The sequence below is a fragment of the Sparus aurata genome, chromosome 5 (genome assembly GCF_900880675.1).
Source record: "Sparus aurata chromosome 5, fSpaAur1.1, whole genome shotgun sequence".
Classification (NCBI taxonomy): Eukaryota; Metazoa; Chordata; class Actinopteri; order Spariformes; family Sparidae; genus Sparus; species Sparus aurata.
Window position 1 is genome coordinate 11239783 of NC_044191.1, and position 20132 is coordinate 11259914.

The 20132-nt window shown below is 41.6% G+C and overlaps 3 protein-coding genes across 5 annotated transcripts in view; 2 read left to right on the forward strand and 1 right to left on the reverse strand.

The window, feature by feature from the left end:
• Positions 1–4863: 4863 nt before the first annotated feature.
• Positions 4864–7347, reverse strand: hspb11 (heat shock protein, alpha-crystallin-related, b11). The gene is made up of 5 exons (XM_030418338.1): positions 7060–7347; positions 6833–6939; positions 5237–5305; positions 5100–5143; positions 4864–5007 (listed from the first exon to the last, which is right to left on the reverse strand). Exons 1-5 carry the CDS (start codon positions 7149–7151, stop codon positions 4915–4917), a joined length of 405 nt encoding a protein of 134 aa, XP_030274198.1. The 5' UTR covers positions 7152–7347; the 3' UTR covers positions 4864–4914.
• On the forward strand, positions 7341–14329 carry smn1 (survival of motor neuron 1, telomeric). The gene is made up of 8 exons (XM_030418337.1): positions 7341–7477; positions 7960–8031; positions 8749–8868; positions 9492–9683; positions 10566–10745; positions 11161–11235; positions 13720–13827; positions 14066–14329. Exons 1-8 carry the CDS (start codon positions 7430–7432, stop codon positions 14120–14122), a joined length of 852 nt encoding a protein of 283 aa, XP_030274197.1. The 5' UTR covers positions 7341–7429; the 3' UTR covers positions 14123–14329.
• A 5113-nt stretch (positions 14330–19442) lies between these two features.
• Positions 19443–20132, forward strand: part of rtkna (rhotekin a) — a 71082-nt gene continuing 70392 nt past the window's right edge. Inside the window, exon 1 of one of the 3 annotated variants that reach the window (XM_030416203.1) lies at positions 19443–20047. In XM_030416203.1, the coding sequence (XP_030272063.1) occupies positions 19937–20047 (111 nt within the window). In that variant the 5' untranslated portion in view covers positions 19443–19936. The remainder of the gene's footprint in view (positions 20048–20132) is intronic. The other 2 variants (XM_030416202.1, XM_030416206.1) reach the window with 2 other exon arrangements.

A 20132-nucleotide genomic window follows, 5' to 3' on the forward strand; every position in this document is an offset into this window, starting at 1 on the left:
GTGTTTCCTCCAGGATTTTTTTCAGCAGCGGGGGCAGGCTCTCCGGGGAGCCGTGGCGGCGTAAACAAATGCCACTTGACTGCAGATTTTACTTTTATGCCCAGCATAATCCCCCTTTTTATTGAATGGCTGGCATGGAAAATGGTTTTTTAAAGTCTGAAGGTAAAAATAAAAAATAATAACAAAAAATACAACAATGAAATTAAAAAAAAATTGTTTAATTTAAATTTCATTTAATTTAGGGTCCCAGCCTGATAGCCTGTGCTTCCTTTAGGCTTTTCTCCTCTACGCTCATCTCTCTCTCCTGCACCATCACTTTGCTCTCCTGCTCCTTCTCTCTGCTCTCCCCCTGCTGTACTCTGCTCTCCTTCACTTTGTTCCACTGCTCCTCCCTGTCTACTGTTACTTGTCTTATACGATTACATAAAACTTTAACGTTAGATAATTTACACTCACATCACATCTGATTACAAATGTGAACACAATTTTTTACCAAACCATCATCATTTGAGTCAGTAAAAGGCTTATGATACCTGACTAGCGTCATCTTTATCAGGTGTCTTTCTCTTCTTTGAGAACTATTTGAACAAGCTCATCTGAAAATGCAATCAGCAGTTACATCATGGCATGTATATATTCGCTTAATGCTATCAATTAGTTTACTCACGTTAGTGACACTATATTGGCATCAATATTTTGCGAATATCTATTGAACTTATAAGATCTATTATAAGTTTTCTTCAGCTAATAAGTCTACCTTTTCTCCGGTGAGTCGTTGCCCTTTTTTCAAGATGACACTCCTCTGACTCTCCGACCTGGTGCCTGGTAGCTTGACGTGATGTTACTTTCAAGGCCGCGCTCTCGCGAGTAATTAACGTCGATGGCACCAGTAAGTTCTTGGGAGGGGGGGGAATCTACTCCAAAGAGCAGATACTGAGCAAAATAGTTATCTAGTTTACCTCAGCACTCGCGACACCCGACCCAGTGCAGGACTCTGCTGTGAAGGTGGAGATATGATGCGGCGGTGGTGTTTTTGCGACAATTAAAACTCCTAAATGAATGTAGAGGAAACACTGCTCTGGTTCTGCTGTATCAGTTCGGCTCATTTGTTTTGTAAACTGTCCATAATGAGTACAACAGTGTTAAAGGAGTGCAATGTGAGACCAGTGGAATGCTGTTGCCGCCATTAACCAAAATGCTCGCTGGAGGCAATTTATCAGATTACATGCAGCTTCCTTTAGAGGCTTCATACAAATTTTTTCACATATGCAGTAGGTCTCTTAAGACCTGTTAACATACTAAATGTATGTTAATGTTACCCTTTAAGTCCTAAATGCACTTATGCAATTGCAACCAATCCACTTAACAGATATTGTTTTGGGTTTTTTTTTCTGTATGAACATAAACTTCCGCAATGGGTTAATTGTAGTTCAGGGTGACTGTGTTGATGAGCTCTAATGGTTGTAATCTAATTGTCTAACTTAATTTTCCATGGCTTCGTCTACAAACTTTAAGAAGAGATAATGAACAGTCTGAATCGGTGGAGAGTGCCACTGCATTGTCTAAGGGTGCAGAAACCGGGACTTTGTTAAGGCAAACATTTTGCCTGAGCCATGCAGGAAGAGAAACACTATTTCAATGTGTTGTGTTAATTCCCAGTATAGAAATGCACGCAGCACTATATACACTGCAGAACACAGCTGACAGATACCAAGGGCAAATGCAAATGTCGGGATTCACTTTGTGCACTGTGTGTGTTTAGAGAGAGAAAGATAGATTAAAGGACCGGACGAAATACAATAAAGGCAAGTATTTTAAGAGAAAAACAAAGGGAAAAAAAAAAAACGGTGATCTCCCTGTAATGTCTATCTCTCTCCCTGCATTGTTCATCTAACTTTGTGAGAGTTAGCTGGCACTGCTCCACTTGGAGACAAACAATCCTTCCTCGCAGCAGCTCTGGCCATTTGGCTCTACTATTTTGGAGCTATTCCACTTCCCACAAGGGCAAAGTAGTTTGTGAAGCAAAAGTTTAACTACTTCACCCACTCAATACTCAGAGGCTCACACAGACTACCAGGCAGATATATATGCACGGAATGTGCTGGTCAGGAGTGTGTGGCAATCTCCGCAATGAGGCTTCTCGAGATTACTCGGCAAGCCACCATTACTTTACATTACATTACCACGGAGTGTCAGGACAGATTTGGATGCAGACAGACTAAGGGGAAATCTAAGGTGAGGTGCTGGAAGCAGTGGCACTCAAACTGAAGTGAGAGATAAGTGTGTTGCAGCCCTTATTCTGGGATTTAGCACAGAAAACAAGGATGCAGCGCTGGGACAGTTGATAATGCAGCTACGGGGGCTGTCGCAAATTTCCAGGGATTACATCTACAAAATCAAATGTAGAGCAACTTGCACAAAGCCTCTGCGAAGCAGCCGGTATTAGAATTGGAAATAAGTTTCAACAAACAAGCTCTGGTGCAAACACAGGTGATTTAAAAAGCAGGAAATGTTTGTCATTTGTGCATCAGTGCTCATTCGAAACACCTCTGCTAATTTACATTTGCTGTTGGCTGAAAGTCTGTTTATCTCAGAAAGTGAATCTCAACAAACAGACTTGTTTACTGGTGCTTTTCGTCAGAAGCAGATTCAACCGTGTTCACGTTGAAAGGTATATTAGGTGAATGCTTTTGATGAAGTACAACGCACCACCGTGGACAACACCACAGCCGTAGACGTGTGCGATCTTGAAAAGCTTGTCAAACAACACTTACTATTCATTACATAACTTCAAAAGCAGCGTTTTCGCCATTTGGAAATAAATATGAATGCCGTTGATGTATATTCAAAGCTGTCAACTGCACTCTTTGTCAATCCCTCATTATCATTCCCCATTCCTCTTGGGCTTAAATAATGAGAAGATTGTTTTCCTCTGCCGTCTAATCGTCTAATTTCGGCCATTACAGCGTTTCCTTCCTCGCGCAGAGGCTCTTTCCAGCTCAGAGTCTGTCATAACTAAGCTGATTGGACCAAATCAAAACTGAAATCAAATTAAGGCCCATTGTCAATGTGTGTGGCTCCGTCACCGAGATGAAAGGAGGACCACACCGAGGAGATAACGCAAAATTCAAAGTCGCTGACATGAAAGAAAATAACAGAGCCGGCTGGTTGATGGGATTTCTTCCTCAAAATAACAATCTAAGAATCATCACCTACACACATTTGATTGTATGCTACAAATAAAAAAGTTCTAATCTGTTTTATAAAAGAAGTAAACAGCAATTTCAGGCAGAATAGTTTTAAATTTTGATTTTAAGGTCACATTTTTTTTTTTCATGAAATCGACCATTTTCAATCACAGCAGGTTTTTTTGGGGGAAGATTATGATAGGCATCTTTTTGAATGGGCTCAGCTGAACATACAGAGTTTTGGTCCGGCAGATGTCTCGGGGTTGACTGGACAGCAGTTAGGCAGCCGTCAGAAGACACTGGGTGATAATTTAACCCTGCCCTGCAGTGACATGATAATAAAGCACTCATATCCTGCTGTGATTCGTCTGATCGGCTGACAGTCAAGCACAAAAGAGCCTGAATTCATTAGTAATGGTGAGGCGCGTTTGCAGACCTGTTCGACATACAAAAAGGGGATCTCTGCTTAAATATTCGCAGCATACAAATGTAATAAATTCACTTTTGAACTGTTGTGGAAAAAAAAAAAAAAATTGTACTCCTATGGATGTGAGTTTCATTACACGGCCCGACCCTCACCTCGAACATTATAATAAATATTCCATACCGGTAAATAATAGATGAGTCAATAACACTGTATCAGTTTCTACCTCGCCCTCATTACTCATTACACTCACATACTCAAATGTGCTATATCCCGGCCATACCCCTAAGCAATTAGTTGCTCTAAAATATCAGGGGGCTAGTTATTCAGGCATGTATTTCATATTTTTATTGGTTCATTCGGAGCCCTGCATGCAGACCAGGCTACGGCAAGCACAGCCTCAGCAAATCCCCATGCTCCTCCACAGTCAGCAAAGTAATTGAGGAGGGAGTCCCAAAGGGTCCTCGCACACTACTGAACACTTTGCTACCGACAAGTTGAAATGGCAACGGAGGTAGATAGGAGTCAGTGTTAGTGCGGTACAGGGGGTTGCTTGAAAACTTTGTGTGAACAGGCCCGCAGTCTTTAGAGACTCGCTGGTTGGCTGGGAAACCATCTGCCTCCCCAACCCCCCAGCTGCATCGCCCATGGTTCCTCATTTCTATGGGGATGGACATCTCTGCCCATTGTGTGTGGGTGTGTGTGTATGTGTGGGGGGGGGTCCTGTACGGAGGCCAATTTAAGACCCCACTGCTCAAAATTAGTTAATTAACTCTATCTCTCACACAGAGAAATTTCCTTTGTAAGTAATTCTACCATTCATCACAATCCAACTGTTTTATTCTTAAGCTCTGCCAACTATCAGCTTTTGAAATTAGCAGGAACAGTTGAATGTGGGATAAATCCATAACATTACATAAGAACAAATGGGTTCCAGCTCATTTCAGGGTTTTGGCCAGATTTTATTTAAATTTTTTTTTTAAAAAGCACCTTTCAGTCTTATGCTTTGTCTGCACTGATAAGATTAAGATGATACAATTAATTTTTGTTTTGACATAAATTAATTCATTTCTCAGAATCAATGTGACTCACACATTCATTCATTATGCGTATTAGACCCCTGGTTACTGTTACAGCTGTCTGCCACGAGGGAGAGGACGTCAGTGTGCATGTGTTATCAGGACAGGCTAAGCATATAATGAGATCTACTCAAATGGACCAGTAAGTACCAATAATAATGCCACAAAGCCATTTTTATACAAAAATATTCCACAAGCGTTTAATTCACAACTAAAAATCATGTCAGTTTTGCACACTGACTCTGTGCACTGAGACAAAGTGGTCATATCCTGAGGTGATGATAAAACGAAGGTGGGTCGCACTGCTTCCGTTTAGCTGTAAGAAAAAAATTAAGAGATGTTTTGTTTTATCTGTTAATTATATTTCTTCATTTTGTTTTACATCATTACACTTTCATTCTGACTTACTGAAATAGCATTTGACTGAAGGTGTCCCTCTGTGTGTTCAAATTCTGCAAAAACAATCAGCTTGTTTATTCCTATTTAAATTCGGTGGCATTAAAAACAAATGTGCAAACATACACTGCAGGTGGATGGCCCCTTACCTTTCTCTGTAACAGGCTCAAACTGAGAAGCATTTTGCGAGGTGTTCTTTTCTATCTTTAGATGCTTGACTGCAAAAGAAAAAAAACACAACCAGATATCTATAAATGTACATATAGGGGACGCATCGGGAATGGATTTTTTGTTTCAGCCGACACCAAGAAACACAATAATTACCTGCTTGTCATGACTGACACCTTGAAGATAACCGATCATTTGAAATTTTTCTATTCTGAAAAGAAGTTCCTAACCTGCAGTTTATGCACACCCGAGGGCAAGACAGCTTATATGTAGTAAGCAAAGACGGATGATTTATTATTCCATAACTCTGATGACATTTGTTTTGTTAAAGCTCATCTTGGTTCCCTTGTAGAACATGTATTGCAAATTACAATTTCCCCCTGAAACAGTAGAAAACCTTGGGGCTACGCTGCACAGCTCTACCCAGCTGCATTATTTTGATGTCACGAGTGCGACAACAGCGTGCGCCATGCTGCTCTCCTTCTAGGTGTTTACTGACAGATTGCAAGCGAACTTTAGAGGAGCATGCTGTCACGTACTGTGTTGGTCCAAACTTAAGCATCTCTAACAACTACTGGATGAATTGCTATGACATTTTGTAAAGACATTCATTGTCCCCTGATGATGATTCTTAACCTGTGGATCCACCATGTGGATAACATTTGTTGTTTTGAGTGAAATGTCTCAACAGCTGTTGAATGGATTGCTACACATAGTCAAGCCCCTCTCAGGATAAACTTTAATTATCTCCTCACTTTCCATCCAGCACCACCATCAGGTCAAAATTCCAATTTGTACCCATGATCTGGTTTATGAGCAGAGTATTCCCATCAGAATCCGATGTGCTTTGTGCTCATTGATAATCAACATGTGATTTTACGCCAACATGCTAAACTAAGATAGTGAACATGGTAAACATTATACTTCAGCATGGTGGCAATATCATCGTTAGCATATCCGCATGCTGATGTTTGGGTTTCAGATCAGAGCACAGCGTCAGTGCTGGTAGCATGGCAATCGTCTCTCAGGCTTGTTGAAGTATATTAATTCTAATCATGTTTTTTTTTTTTTTGCTTCAAATTACCACATAGTCAGATTTTGTCCAATAAAGAAAAGTAAGAAGAAAAGAGAGTTTGAGTGATATATTGATACAAATGCATAATAATATATAGGTGTCTGCACTTCAACAAAATAAGGATTAAGGGCTAAATCTAAGAAAACTAAATACTAATACAATAAGTTGCAGTATAGACCTTGCATGCACGTGATTTCATTCTACAGCAAAAGGCATGGCAGAAAACAATGGCGGTGAGCTGATAGCTGATCAAACATGGACATATGCTTGGCTGTAATTTGCGTGTATTCTGTCCACAGATTCTGCCCATTAAAGAAATTAGGGAAATATAAAGATACATCCTTTGGATTTAATCTAATTATGATCAGCTGTAAATAATGTGAAATTTAACATGGACAGAAGCAGTGACGAAGTCAATAATTCTAATAAGTCTTTGCTTGATTTCTCAAACAATTTCTTTGACAGTTAAGCACAACATATGACACCATTACTGCCTCCGTACCATTGCAGCTGTCCACTGTCACAGCAGAAATCTTGGTGGGTTCAGCAAAGCGAATGATGAACTCTTGAGGAAACATCCCGGTGGACATCCAAAATGTTTTGGTGTTTCTGAACGAAGGGGACAAACAGTTGGTTTGGGTTTGGGCTTCATTAGCACTGAATAAAGTCAACACCTGTCATTAACTTTCATTTGGCGTTTTTTCATAACACATTAAAGCCAACACTCACCCGTCAGTGATGTTTTCTGGTGGGTGATTCTCATCGCCGCATGTAGCGACGACAACTTTTGCACCCGAGGAGCTTAGAGAGGAATCAATCATCTTCGCTGACTCTCACAGCAAAGCCTGTGGCCCCCAGAGCTTTCCCGTTGAAGAAAATAATGGAAATTTCGATGATAATAACAGGCCCACACAGTTATCTGCTCTGTGTTCGGCACCTGGAGAAGTCGACGGCTAAAGGGCACCGCCGTTACCAAGCCAACCACTGCGTCGCAAGATATATACGTCAACATGGCAATAGCGCGTCACCACTTCCGACGCACGTTGTTCGTTAGTTGTTTAGCAGTTAGCCGTTAGCAGTGAAATCTACGAGTCTTCACATGGCGAATGGGTGCGACGACGTGTTGTTTGCACGAGGAACTGGCCAGGTTAGTGGAGACGCTCTAATGAGCGTAAGAGGACAATACGTGTGGGGACTTTTTGTTAGCCGGTGTGAGTTTGGCCGAGATGCTGCGCTAGGATGCTAAGCTACAAACCATTGTCGAGTTCGGTTAAGTTGGGGGGCAACAAAGGGGAATTGAAGTGGGCAAATAAAATCAGAAGTGCAGAGTGTAGCTCTCGCGTTTCGTTAGTCGAGATACTGTAAACTAATATGACGTCTCGGATAATATATCAGGCCTATTAGCTTAAGCTGCACACAGATGTTGCACTTGTAACTTCCTGTAGCATCCTCTCGACGGTGCAGGACGCAAAGATAAACAAGTCAGGTGAACTGCAGAACATAGCTGCACTATCATCAAAATAAATAAACCAGATGACAAAGAGTCGTCTATCCCTTTGCATCTTATCGGTGTTGCTTTGCATTGGAGGGGGGAAAAAAATGCTCTAAATGTTTTGCTTTCTTTTTCAGAGTGATGATTCGGATATATGGGATGACACGGCATTGATAAAGGCTTATGACAAGGCAGTTGCATCATTCAAGGTAAAATAGGTGCCCTGCAGTGTATGTGTATGTGCATGTGCATGTGAAACGATTATGTTTGTCTTTGCCACTTATGTTGATGAGGGTTCTAAGTCATCCAGGTCTTGGCAATTCTAAGCGCTGTGTCATAGGCAACCGGACTTTCTGTTCCTTGAAGACATTGCACCTCCCATCATTTACTCCTCTTTCAAACCATCTGTCTTCTCTGGCCAAGATGTTTGCATTGTTGTCCTCAAAGGAATGATGTTTCTCGTTCAGATGTAAGTGGACAGCAGAGTCTTGACTCTGACTCTTAACTCCTCAGGTCAAGACTCTAAAAGAATCCGTCCGTATCACACTGGAATCACTGTCTTTGAACGAAAGGAGGTGGCCTACGACATTATTTATCCCCCGCTTACAATGCAGTACTGAGTTCCCTCCCGACCCATTCACACCCGGCTCACCTAGCCCTAGCAACCCACTTAAAGGCTGGTTGGGTCAGTCACCCACAAGTAGCCCTAACTACCCTGAAATTCAGAGCTCACTCGTGTCCTTAACAATTCTGTAGGGACACTTCCACGCAGAGCTTAAAAGCCTGCAACGCCTCTCCGGTTAGAACTGAAGAAGCCTCTTGGATGAGAGGTGAAACATCTCCAAGAATCTGAACCACGTCCAGTTGCCTACATTACAGCTCTTAGAATTTGTCACTTATGTTTCTGTTGTTGGTTTGTGTTCCAGACTGCCCTAAAGGGTGAAGATGAGCCGCAACCCTCTAAGAAAAACCAACCAGGAAAAAAACGGAAGAACAACAAAAAGAACCAGAGCAGGAAAAGAACCAATGCACCACCAGATAAAGAGGTGTGTAAGTTTTTTTTTTTTTTTTAGAGCTATGAATAAAAAGTCATCCATCTTTGCCCGCTATATCTAAGCCTTTTCTTCCCCTTAGGGGTGCATAAATCAAAGGTAATGAACTTGTTTTTAAAATTCAAAAATGTGAAATTATTAACAGTATCGGCCGTGAGAAGCAGGTAATTATTGGTTTTGGCTGGAAAAAAAACAAACTAACCGGTACTCTTTTGGTGGGGGCAGTGCCAACACCGATATTGGGAAGAAGGAATTCAATATCTGCCGAAACATATACTTTTTTTGCAGTGATCTCTGAAACATGGTTCTAAAACACTTGTGATTTAACCAATGTAGTGGAAGCAGCATATAGAATAGATCGACTAAGATTTCACCAGTGCATTTAAAGTGTAAACTTTTCTCGAAATGCATTTAATTATATTAACCCCAAGCTTCTATTTCTGTATGATATTCTCAACTGATATCGTTTAACCACATAGTCACCACATATTTCAATGATCCAAATCAGTGTTTCACCCACCTTTTATTATTCTGTATTTTATTTACTTTAGATCAGGATACAACCAAGACAGTATGGTTACGCTTTCATTTTAATTACAATTTATGTTGTGACACAGTGGCAGGTTGGGGACTCCTGCAGTGCATACTGGTCAGAGGACGGCCAGCTGTACGCAGCTACCATCTCCTCCATAGACAAGAACAGGGGCACTTGTATAGTCGTTTTCACCGGTTACGGCAACGAGGACGAGCAGAACCTTGAAGACTTGCTTTCAGAGATTTCTGAGGGTGATGAGGAAAAAAATATTAAGGTAAAGGAAAAAAACTTTTAATTCTGCTTGGCAAATTGTTATGAAATACAGTATGATCTGTGTTTTATTAGACTGTACATGTTTTTACCTTCCTACCAGGTTAATGGTGGTGCACATCGCATTTCTTGAATCTGTTTTGTTTGGTGGTGCATTTATATTATTCCCTCATGTCAGATTCACAAGATATTGTGTCATGTACAAATAGCATGACTGAAATCTTTCGCTTTTAGAGGTGTGAAATGTTTTGTCGTCACTCAGTCAGAGGCAAAGAAAATAGCTTATTTCTAGACTGAACATTTACATTTTCAGTAGAAATAAACTAATTTCACAACACTCACGATTTACACTTTGTCATTTACCATCTGCAAAGCCTTTTTTTTTTACTTCATTTCAAACTATCCCTCTGGCAGTGAGCCAACTCAAACCTGGTAATATTTTTATAACCTCTAGTCAAGCAAGGCAGCGTGATCCTCTGATAAAGGTCTCACTAGTTTGTCTCTACTCCACAAGTATGCACAGCCGAACACCACAAATGAGAAATGAGACTAAATAGCCAAGTTGCCTTTTGTCTGGCACACTAAAGACCGAACAAATAGCAGAAAATTACTCACAGCTGAGGTCACTTGAGGCAAAGTAAGAAAAATGTAAATTAAAGGACTTGATCTTTATCAGATGATTACTGCTAGATTGCAGGGAAAGGGGGGAAAAACTGCTATCCCACAGTGTAATCAATCCAGGGATTAAGTTGCATTTATTAAAGCACTTGAATCTCAAGTGGATAAATTAAATTAATTTGACAATTTTTCCAGTTTTTTCTTTTGTACCTTTTTCATTGGTTCCAAAACAAGAAAACTACTAAACCAATTTGTCTTTGCAATTAAGGTAAAGGAGGTTGAGTCATCAACAGAGGAGAGTGACAGGTCAACTACACCAAACCAACACAAACAGCATCCCCACAGTAAACCCCCAAAGTCCAGAGGCCACAGAGAACCTCCTCCAGTGTGGGGTCCTGGTTTCCCCGGGTTTCCTCCAGGCCCACCGCCCATGCACTCGTTCAGACAGGTAAGAAGAATTACCCAGTTCCTTTCCTCATTAGTCAGCAAGCATAATGAAGTGGTAATAGACTGTCTTCATGGATATTAGTGTTTGAGATTAAAATGTTAAAATTGAGATTAAAACGATTTAATCTATTTAGTTTTATTTAAATTCGCTGAGGGTTAGCTCGTTACTGCAGGAGATTTAATAAAATAATGAAATTTGTACAATGAACAATAAAATTAGACTAAAGACATTTATCTTTGGGCAATTGCACTGGATTATAATAAATTGCGTTGCCGTTAATGTGAATAGATTTAAACTCTGCACAAAGTCATAAAAGAGAGGAATGGAAGCAAAATGATCTGGGGTACTGTTTGGTGATACTGAGATCATAGTGTTTTGTTTTTAACCCCTTTTTTTCTTTTGTGTTCTCTCCCAGGGGGGAGGCAGACGATCAGGTGGTCATGGGCCGGTGCCTCCTTCCTGGCCTCCCATGATGCCTTTTGGTCCACCAGTGAGTTGCATATAATCTTTACACTAATTGCAAATGTAAACACTACAGCAGGTACTGTTTATTGCAGAAAGCTTTGCAATTTACAGCAAATCATCTTGATGAGATGATGGACCACTATGTGCTGCCAGAGCGGCTTCAAAGCTCTTTGGCATTGATTGTTAAAGTTTCTGGAACTTAATTGGACAAACGCAATCCCGTTCTTCCAAAAGACATTTCCTTGTTTGGTGCTTTGATGATGGTGATTGAGCGCTGTCAAACATGTAGGTCCAGAATCCCCATATGTGTTTAATGGAGAGGAAGAGTCTGGTGACTCTGAAGGCCACAGTGCATGATTAACATCATTTTCATACTCATCAAACCATTCAGTAACCCAGCACACAGGTTAAAGGTGATCGATCAAAACAACTGTATTGTTTTACATAGAGGTCCAGGGGTGTCACAATAAAACAGTTATTTTCAGTTGTGACGGCTCTGCTATGGGTAGACTATGTTATCTGGATTTTTAGACAGATATTCTTTACAAAGCCACAACAGCTGGACTTTATCCTGTTGGATTTTTGCAGGTTCCTGTTAAGTAGGTTCAAATAATATTCACCAGAAATAGCAAATTCTGAGTTCAACAAAAAAAATACCACCCTTTAGGGACTCAACAACACACAGTGAAACATAAAAATGTAGTGTGTTGCAAACTTCAGTTTCTCAATTTTTGTTCCAAGTAAACCCACTTCCCAAAGAAATCCATACAGAATCTCTGAAAATATGATAAGTTCAGTTCAGGTTCCCCCCCAATCAATTAATTCGAGTTTGTGGTTTAGGGCGATTTAAAAAAAATTTAATCGAGTTTCTCTTTAACTTGCTCCGCCACCACTCCGCATGGGCTCCGGTTGTTCATAGTGGGCTCCGCCTTCCCCCTGCATTTACTGTCCACAGAGAAACAAACACAACAACATGGAAGCAAGCCAAGAGTTTGTTCATAAAAAGGCACTGTCTTGTTAACAGCTTGGTTTTGTGGCGTTGGACCCCGAACAAACCACGGTCCGCTACAAAGTCTGTTCAAAGGCTGTTGCAACTAAAGGCAGCGGACCGACCCATTTATTTCAGCATCTCAAACAGACGCATGCATCACAGTGGGACACTTGTTGTTCACTATGAGACGCACAGGAGCGTGGCAGCCCACAAATACCCGCTAAAAAGCAGCCAACATTAGCAGAATCATTTAATCATTGTGTCCCGTATGACAAGAAAGGGTCCCGGTGGACAGCTGTTACGGACGCAGTCACGTTGCATATCGCTAAAGATATGGTGCCCGTACATACAGTGGAAAAGCCGGAGGTTCATCCACATGCTGAAAATGTTCGACCCCAGGTTTGTGCCACAAAGCCACAACGGTGCCTCAAACCAGAGGCAGGAGACGGGCTCGTCTTCATGGCCAGAAATTTGTAAAAAATGACAGCAAGCACACACCTCATGTTCTGTACATCTACCAACATGTGATGTTTACTTTGCAATGCAATGCAGATATTTAATTTAGTTTACATATCTTCAGGGATATAAAATACTTTTTATAATCAAAAGGCACCTTTTGCAAAATAAAGTATTTAATGAAAGTTATGTTCACACTTTATCAATACCAATATGGAAACTGATCTGTGTTTAATAATAGCAAGCAATCTGACATGTTAAATGTATGTTTACAAAAGCATTTTATCAAAAAGGGACACAGTCTGTTCAAAAAGATGCACTATTATTTATTTTTTCAAGTGAGTTCGAAGGTGCACTGTTTACAATGGCAGGGCAAATTTGTTTAAAATAAATGCAATGCTTTTAATAATCTTTGTCATTTTAAGTTTGTTTTTGAGAAGGAAAAAAAAAATCGATTAAAACCGTAAATCAAGTTTGGTGAGAAAAAATTGGAGATCCAATTTTTAGGTGGTATCACCCAGCCCTAAAATAAATCTAACATTACCCAGAATGAAAAGGAAAAAGCAGTGGGGGGAAATCATCAGACAGAGTCATGCTTTTGATTGAAATTCCAATTTTGTCAAAATTGAGACATTCCAAGCAGAGATTCTTTCCTTTATTGCAGGGCTGGCCAGAGTAGGCCCACCATAACATTCAATTTGGCCCGAGGTTTCTAGAGATAAAAATAACAATTTTTTAATCAATCATAATATGCATCTCTGTTAATGCTGCATCATTTCTTTTTGTGAGGTCCAAATTATCTTTAGATATCTGTCAGATCTTTAGGTATCTCAAAGTATTGATTATGTTTGATAGTCGGAGCACAGCAGGCAGAGTGACACTTTCTGCAGGAACTCAGTCAGTTAAGGGACATTGGGATCCTTGTTTCATCTTGCATCATGGCAATACAATATATTAGGTGTTTGCTTTTGGCCCGCCAGTAGAAGTTTCTGTTTTGGCCCAACAATGCTTTCACCATTTGCATTGTGATCACACTCTGTCTTTCTGTTGTGTCTGCCTCAGATGATCCCTCCACCTCCACCAATGAGCCCTGACATGGTGGATGATGAGGCCTTGGGCAGCGTGCTCATCTCCTGGTACATGAGTGGATACCACACAGGATACTACTTGGTATGTGCACAGAAGCTAACTGAAGCTTTGTGGATTTCCAGCTTTTATTCACAGTCTCTTGCATTAACGAAGAGCAGTGGGCGTACTATATGGTAATGTGGACCCTGTTTTGCCTTTTTGGTTAAGTTGCTTAATTTTCGCTGCCATGCTTCTCAGCGAGAGAGCCTTTTCATCAAATGCCTCCAGCTTCATAATAGGTGGGAGTCCTTGATTTTTAAACACCATATTCTTTTTACAGGGGTTAAAACAAGGACGCAAAGAAGCTGCTAATTGGACGAAACTGCACCACAAATGAACCGATCAAGTCAAGATTTCATAGTTTCTGTGACCCGGGGCATCACCTGGAGCAGCAGCCATCCTCCCTGTTGTGCCTGATGCGTGTCCTCCCTGTCTCAAACAGAAATGTTATGAATGAAGTGTACATGCCACATGAGTTCAAGGAGGAGAGTTTTGTATTCTTTGTAAATAGGTGAAATAAATGGTATCAGAGCACAGATGATAACTCGCTCATTGTTTTCTGTCTCACGTTGTAAAATGGAAATTTATTGTACAGATGTGTGTTATTACCGACACCATACATTCATTACTCATTAGAATTATTTCTTTGCTTATTTATATTACTTGTTCGTTAGATAATGTATATGTGACACTCGATCACGTGTGGTTGTAATGGCGAGTATTGTCCAGCAGAAGTCAGACTAGTCTAATGTATTCCCATTATAGGAAAATGTGGCATGAATACAAAATAGCGTGGGGTATAAACCTGTACAGAATCACAGCCATACAGAGACAGAAACACTCCCCACTTCTAATTGTGTGTCTGCTATACACTTGTGTCTCTTGGCATGCTCACAATTTGATTGCAAGCCAGACTTGAGTCCTGCTTAAGCCCCTCTGGTGCTTTCCACACAGTTAATTCAGAGAATCGTTCCAGTGTATGCCTTGCATTCGAGCTCTCTGTTTTCCCTGAGGTGTTCCCTCGTACACCGGCCCAATATAGGACCGCATCCATCATAATGTTTTTCAACTTGCATCAGATCGGTGCATATTTCTGGATGATAGTAAACAAGGTTTCAAGAGCAGACAGTATGACATATTGGGTCACTTGTGCAGATGCAGATGGATTCTCAAACAAAGTTGTGAAGGCATTAAGATTTCTCCACGGTATTTTCTCTAAACATCTTCTGCACTTTACCGGCTTGAACTTGCAAACCGTAAATGCAGATAATTTAAGTCGTACATGGTGTGCTTGTGTGGAGTTAGACCCCGAGGTCCATTACCCTGGTCGTTTCATTAATTTTGTTGTCCTTAAACTGATCCTGGAATGTCTGAGGTTTAATAACCTTAGAACAGTAGAGAGAAGCAGAGCACCAGTTTCAAGTACTGTATGCCAGTGTATATTTAGAATATAGAAAAACACATGTAATTACAGTGCAAAAAGCCACAATCATGCTGCTCAGCCTGTAGTGCTTTCGTTCCATGAAAAGGAAGCCAAACTGATTTCCCATAGTTCTGGTGGTTTGCTGCCTGCTTACACCCACTCCTCCGGTTCTTAACTGGTGGCCAATTGATCATCGACTGTGTGTGAGTGTGTGTGAGGGAGCGGAGGAGAGCGAGAGAGAGAGAGAAAACAGAAACAGAATACGATTTTGTGGTACGATTGTAACAGCATGATTGTCTCCTGTTTTTTTTCACCATGTGATCTTCCTCCAGCTGCTGCACGGCCGTTGCTTTCTGTGTGAAGAGCGGCCCCTTTGTTTGTGTACTGACTGTGGTCGGCATTTTATAGCCCACTGTGACTGTGTGCCAGTGTTGACTGCCGTATTTGATTCTCACTGTAGCAGTCACTTTTGTTTTTCAGCCCGTCTGTGTGGGCAAAGGAGAGAAAGCAGGGGAGAAGAGAGTGACGGCATCAGGGGAAAATGTAGTTTGTGGGATTTACAAATAGAATATGCAATATAAACGAGGGGCGATAAACCAAACCTATCTTTCCCCCACAGATGGGTTTAAAATCTGCCACGGCAAAGCCTGCGCATAAGCCCATTGCTTGTCTGACTCTGCAGCAAACTGAGCTGCCCAAAGGGCTCGGTGGAGCCCAGTGAGGAGTTAAAAGGGGGTCAGACCTAGCTTGGGAAAGCACTGTTCCCCTCTGTGACTGTCTACCCCCTACTGACCAGAGCGGCATGAGGCATGTAAACATAATCTGCATTTCACATAGTCCCTTCTAGGGAACAGACAGGCATCCAAGTGAGATCACATTGCTGCATGAGTTAGAGCGCCTTCAGCTATTTACTCAAGCACCCGACATCAACAAACATCCTGCTTTTAAATAAGACACTTGGGGGGAGATTAGAGAAACGGGGGCTGCGCGAGAACCTTACCCCTTTCTCCATAGAGACCGAGCACCTCACTGAAGAACTCCAGTCATCGCTGTATGTTGAAGATTATGTTTTAACCCCAACAGAGGTGAGTGTGTGTGTATATAGTTTTTTTTTGATGGGAAAAGATACATTTGGACTGTTGAGCATAATGGGTAAGAGTTTGGTCTGCGCTAAATCGCTGGATTAAAGCGCATGTGAGACTTTGTTTCACAGTAAGCGCCAAGCTGTCAAGTAATCCGGCTGAAACGCAGCGTGGGAAATGCAACACTATTTATATTTGTTCTGTTCCAAAAAAGACAAACATGTGCCTCCAAAGAAACTAAATTTAGGTGTGTGTGATTGGCAGACAGACAACAGATACAGATTCCTGTATAAAGGCTGTTTACGCTTCAGACAAAAATCAAAACATGCTCACCATCATAGCATGGCACCATGACTCTGGCAAGCGGGTCCTCAGAGTTAATTGCCTACCCGATGTAAATCAAAGCGGTTGTGTTGAAAACAGTGGCAATATCACAGTGAACAATGGTTTCCAGTTCCATAAACTCTATGATGTCAACTTTATCTTAGTGCGCTGAATTTCAGCCTGCCAACATGAAAGGATTTTAAACATATTCCTGGCTTTTAGGTGCCTTCTGATTCCTCTCTTTTTTTTAACGGCTCACAGTGTTGGCATAGTCTCAGGTGATACAGCGGGTCATGGTCTGGGTTACACAGTGCCTGAATGTGCAGAAAATGGATAAACAGAGCTTTGTTGAACACTGGAGTTCTAGTTCTTGTAATATCAACACTGAACTGCCCACTGGAAAGTGAAAGTAAGGGAAGAAAGACTTCTGACATTGACGCATTTCAGGCAAGATGTACAAGCTAAGGCCAAGCAATGTGGCCTTAAGATATTATCAGGAGGCATAATTTATATTTCAATATTTTGAAGGCTTCTCAGAAGCACTTCATAAATAGCCAGACTTGGAGACAAAATCAAATATCATCATATGGATAATTAAATCAGGAGCTGATGTGTTTACATCTTTACAGAGACCTGTCTCCGCCACAACATGCCAGATCAAGCTGATGCCTTCAATGGCAAATGGGACATCCGGACTCAGCGATGCTTGGTGCTCACACAGGGTGAAGGTTGATGGACAGTTTTTATGCGATGTCGAACTTTCAATGTGAAGATGCCCGCCATATTATCACCTTTACAGTAAAATGCACTGCGGAAGAATTTACCTGGGTGAACACAATGTGAGTTTTTGATAAATAATCCTCAGTAGTGTGGATAGAAATGTTAAGTAGGTAAAGGCAAGTGTTAGAACAAGTGGAACAGTCTGCTAGAAAGTATCAGTAAGTCTAAGGCTGTGTGTGGGGACATGCTAAAGCGCTTACTTGACACGGAATAAACCGCCAAACACACACACACACCTACGATCGGTTCCACGGGGTCACGAGTTGGATGCGGGTCCCTGCTTGTGGATAAAATGTGCCTTCTTCTCAGAATCCTGTTTACTGCTAAATATTTTTCACTTGGTGTGTTAGTGCATCACAATGAACACACTCGAAAAGGAGATTAAAGCAGCTCTTTAAGTCAGCGAGGATTGTTAGATAAAACGAGATTGAAATTAAATATGAAAATCATTGAATAATCAACAATACTATCAGTATTTACAATGTGACTCTTTTTATGCGACCGTATTAGCAGAATCACCTCTTGTCATGAGGCCCACGACTTCCCAGCAGACCTTTGTCACCCTCTGCGCGGCCTCGGTGAGACTGATCCTCGATGACTTTCTGACCTCTCAGAATTCCACTCACAGCAGGTTCAGTAAAGTCCCGGTGCCAGCACAGACTGTGATCCACATTCCTGCTGGATCTTCATGCTCAGTTGCAGATGCTCGTAAATAAAATGTTCCGCCATGGAGGCAAAAGCCCATACGCCCAAATTTAAAGCCCTCGGTGTAGGCTGCAGTACAGGTATTGAGGAAATTGGGATTCTCAGAGACTAGAAAAGTATTTACTGAAACATGTAAACTACCTATATGTAACCTGGTAAACACCTCAAGCTTCCCAACTCAGCAGTGTTGATCTAGATGGGGAAGAAGAACAATCTGGACCCTATAAGATCTGGCGTCAGATCTAGTTATTTTAGTTTTATGGAGTGGTACAGCACTTCATCCATTTGAATACAGGCTGCCTGTGTGTCACCCTAGATGATAGCTTTTGATTTGTAAAGTTCCTTTCATGCATAAATTATAGCTCATATACACCGCAACAAATTTGAGCGTGATATACAAAGTCATTGTCCGCTCGCTCCCGTGCTGATGGAAATAGAATGAAGTTTTACAGTCCACAAGTCACTTCTGGAGCTTCGCAGCAGGACAGAGTTGCAGCAATTTTGTAGACAACAGAAGTATATGGGGACTGGTTTTAAAACATAAAAAACAAGTGGGGGAAAAAAAATAAAAAATTTTGCTCCATGCAAGTCTCTGGAAGCTCCAATATCCCAAATTGGCGTGAAATGACCAGGATTTGGAAGGTAAGATTCAGCTGAGAGGATTCTGATACAGTTAATAAGTAGCTGTTAAATATGTAGTCAGTCAAGTAATTCACGCGTTCAGTGTCAAGTGTGGAAAAATAACTCCTTTTAATAACTATTTGGGATCCCAGGGCTTCCAGAGACTTGGATCACGTGAGACGAACTTTACAGAGTCACTTGTTGTGGAGGGACTTTTTCCAACAGTTTTAAGTTGCCGTGGATATGTTGAGACGAAATGAACATCAGAACAAAAAACGCCCAGAAAGTTAACAACTTAAAAGATGAAATACCAAAAAAGCAGCACAGTTTATATTAATTCTACATGTAGGCTTTAAAGGGGCACTGTGTTATTTGGAGAAGAAATCTAAACTCAGAACTTTAATATCTACAGTATTAACGAGACCCAAAAATATTTTTCGCCATAGCTGCATAAACAAGCTGTTCTCAGAGGTAAGTAAGGTCCCCAGAACACTGTTTGAAGCTAGACAGGTGGCAGGGTCCGCCACATATACAATAAACTGTATGAAATTGTGTAGTCCTTTATGGTGAGTTTGTTCATTCAGCCATGACAAATAGTTTGTTTAGTCATTAAAAATCAGCCAATGAAGATCTCTCTCTTTCTTCCCCAAAAACTACACAGTGCACCTTTAAGGACAGACCTGGTCTATTTTGAAAGTTGTACGCCAGGATGAAATCACTCGGCCTGCACGGACTGGTGTGGTGCGCACATGTGGTTTTGCTGGATGACTTGCACAAACAGGCCTAAAGAAAACAGGCAGTTGAGATACTGCCATAGTAAATCTCGGTGGAGTTGAGGACACTCGTCGCCGGCAGAGGTCTCCGGGCGCAGGGCAGGGCAGGGCAGGACAGGACAGGACAGATCTCGGCTGCAGCACATGGGGTGTCACCGTGTCACCGTGTTTGGGGAGAAGTGAAAAGTCGGCTGTGAGGGAAGACTCGCGTTCAATCTGCCTCTGGACCGGCTTCGCTCTCTGCTCCCGCATCAGAAGACACGGCGGTGTTTGACTCGGGGTTTTCTGCCTGAACCCTCCCGGGAGCTTCTCTCTCCCCCCCGGCGGGGCGGCGTTGTTGCCACTTTTCGAAGCGATTCCTCTCGTTTTTTTTGTTTTTTTCCAACTTCATCTTATACGGTCTGCACAGGACTTTCTGTGAAGTTGCCAGCAAAGCGGAGACGATGTTTTGCCGGAATCAAACAGCGAGAGCCACGGTCGCCCGCGGCTCTGCCCTTGAAATGGAGATACGGCGAGGGAAGTTCAGAAAGAGCGTTTTCCTGGACACATCACAGGTAGAGTCAGATTGTCCGCCAGTTATCACCACCGTCTCACCACACACACACACACACACACACACACACACACACACACACACAC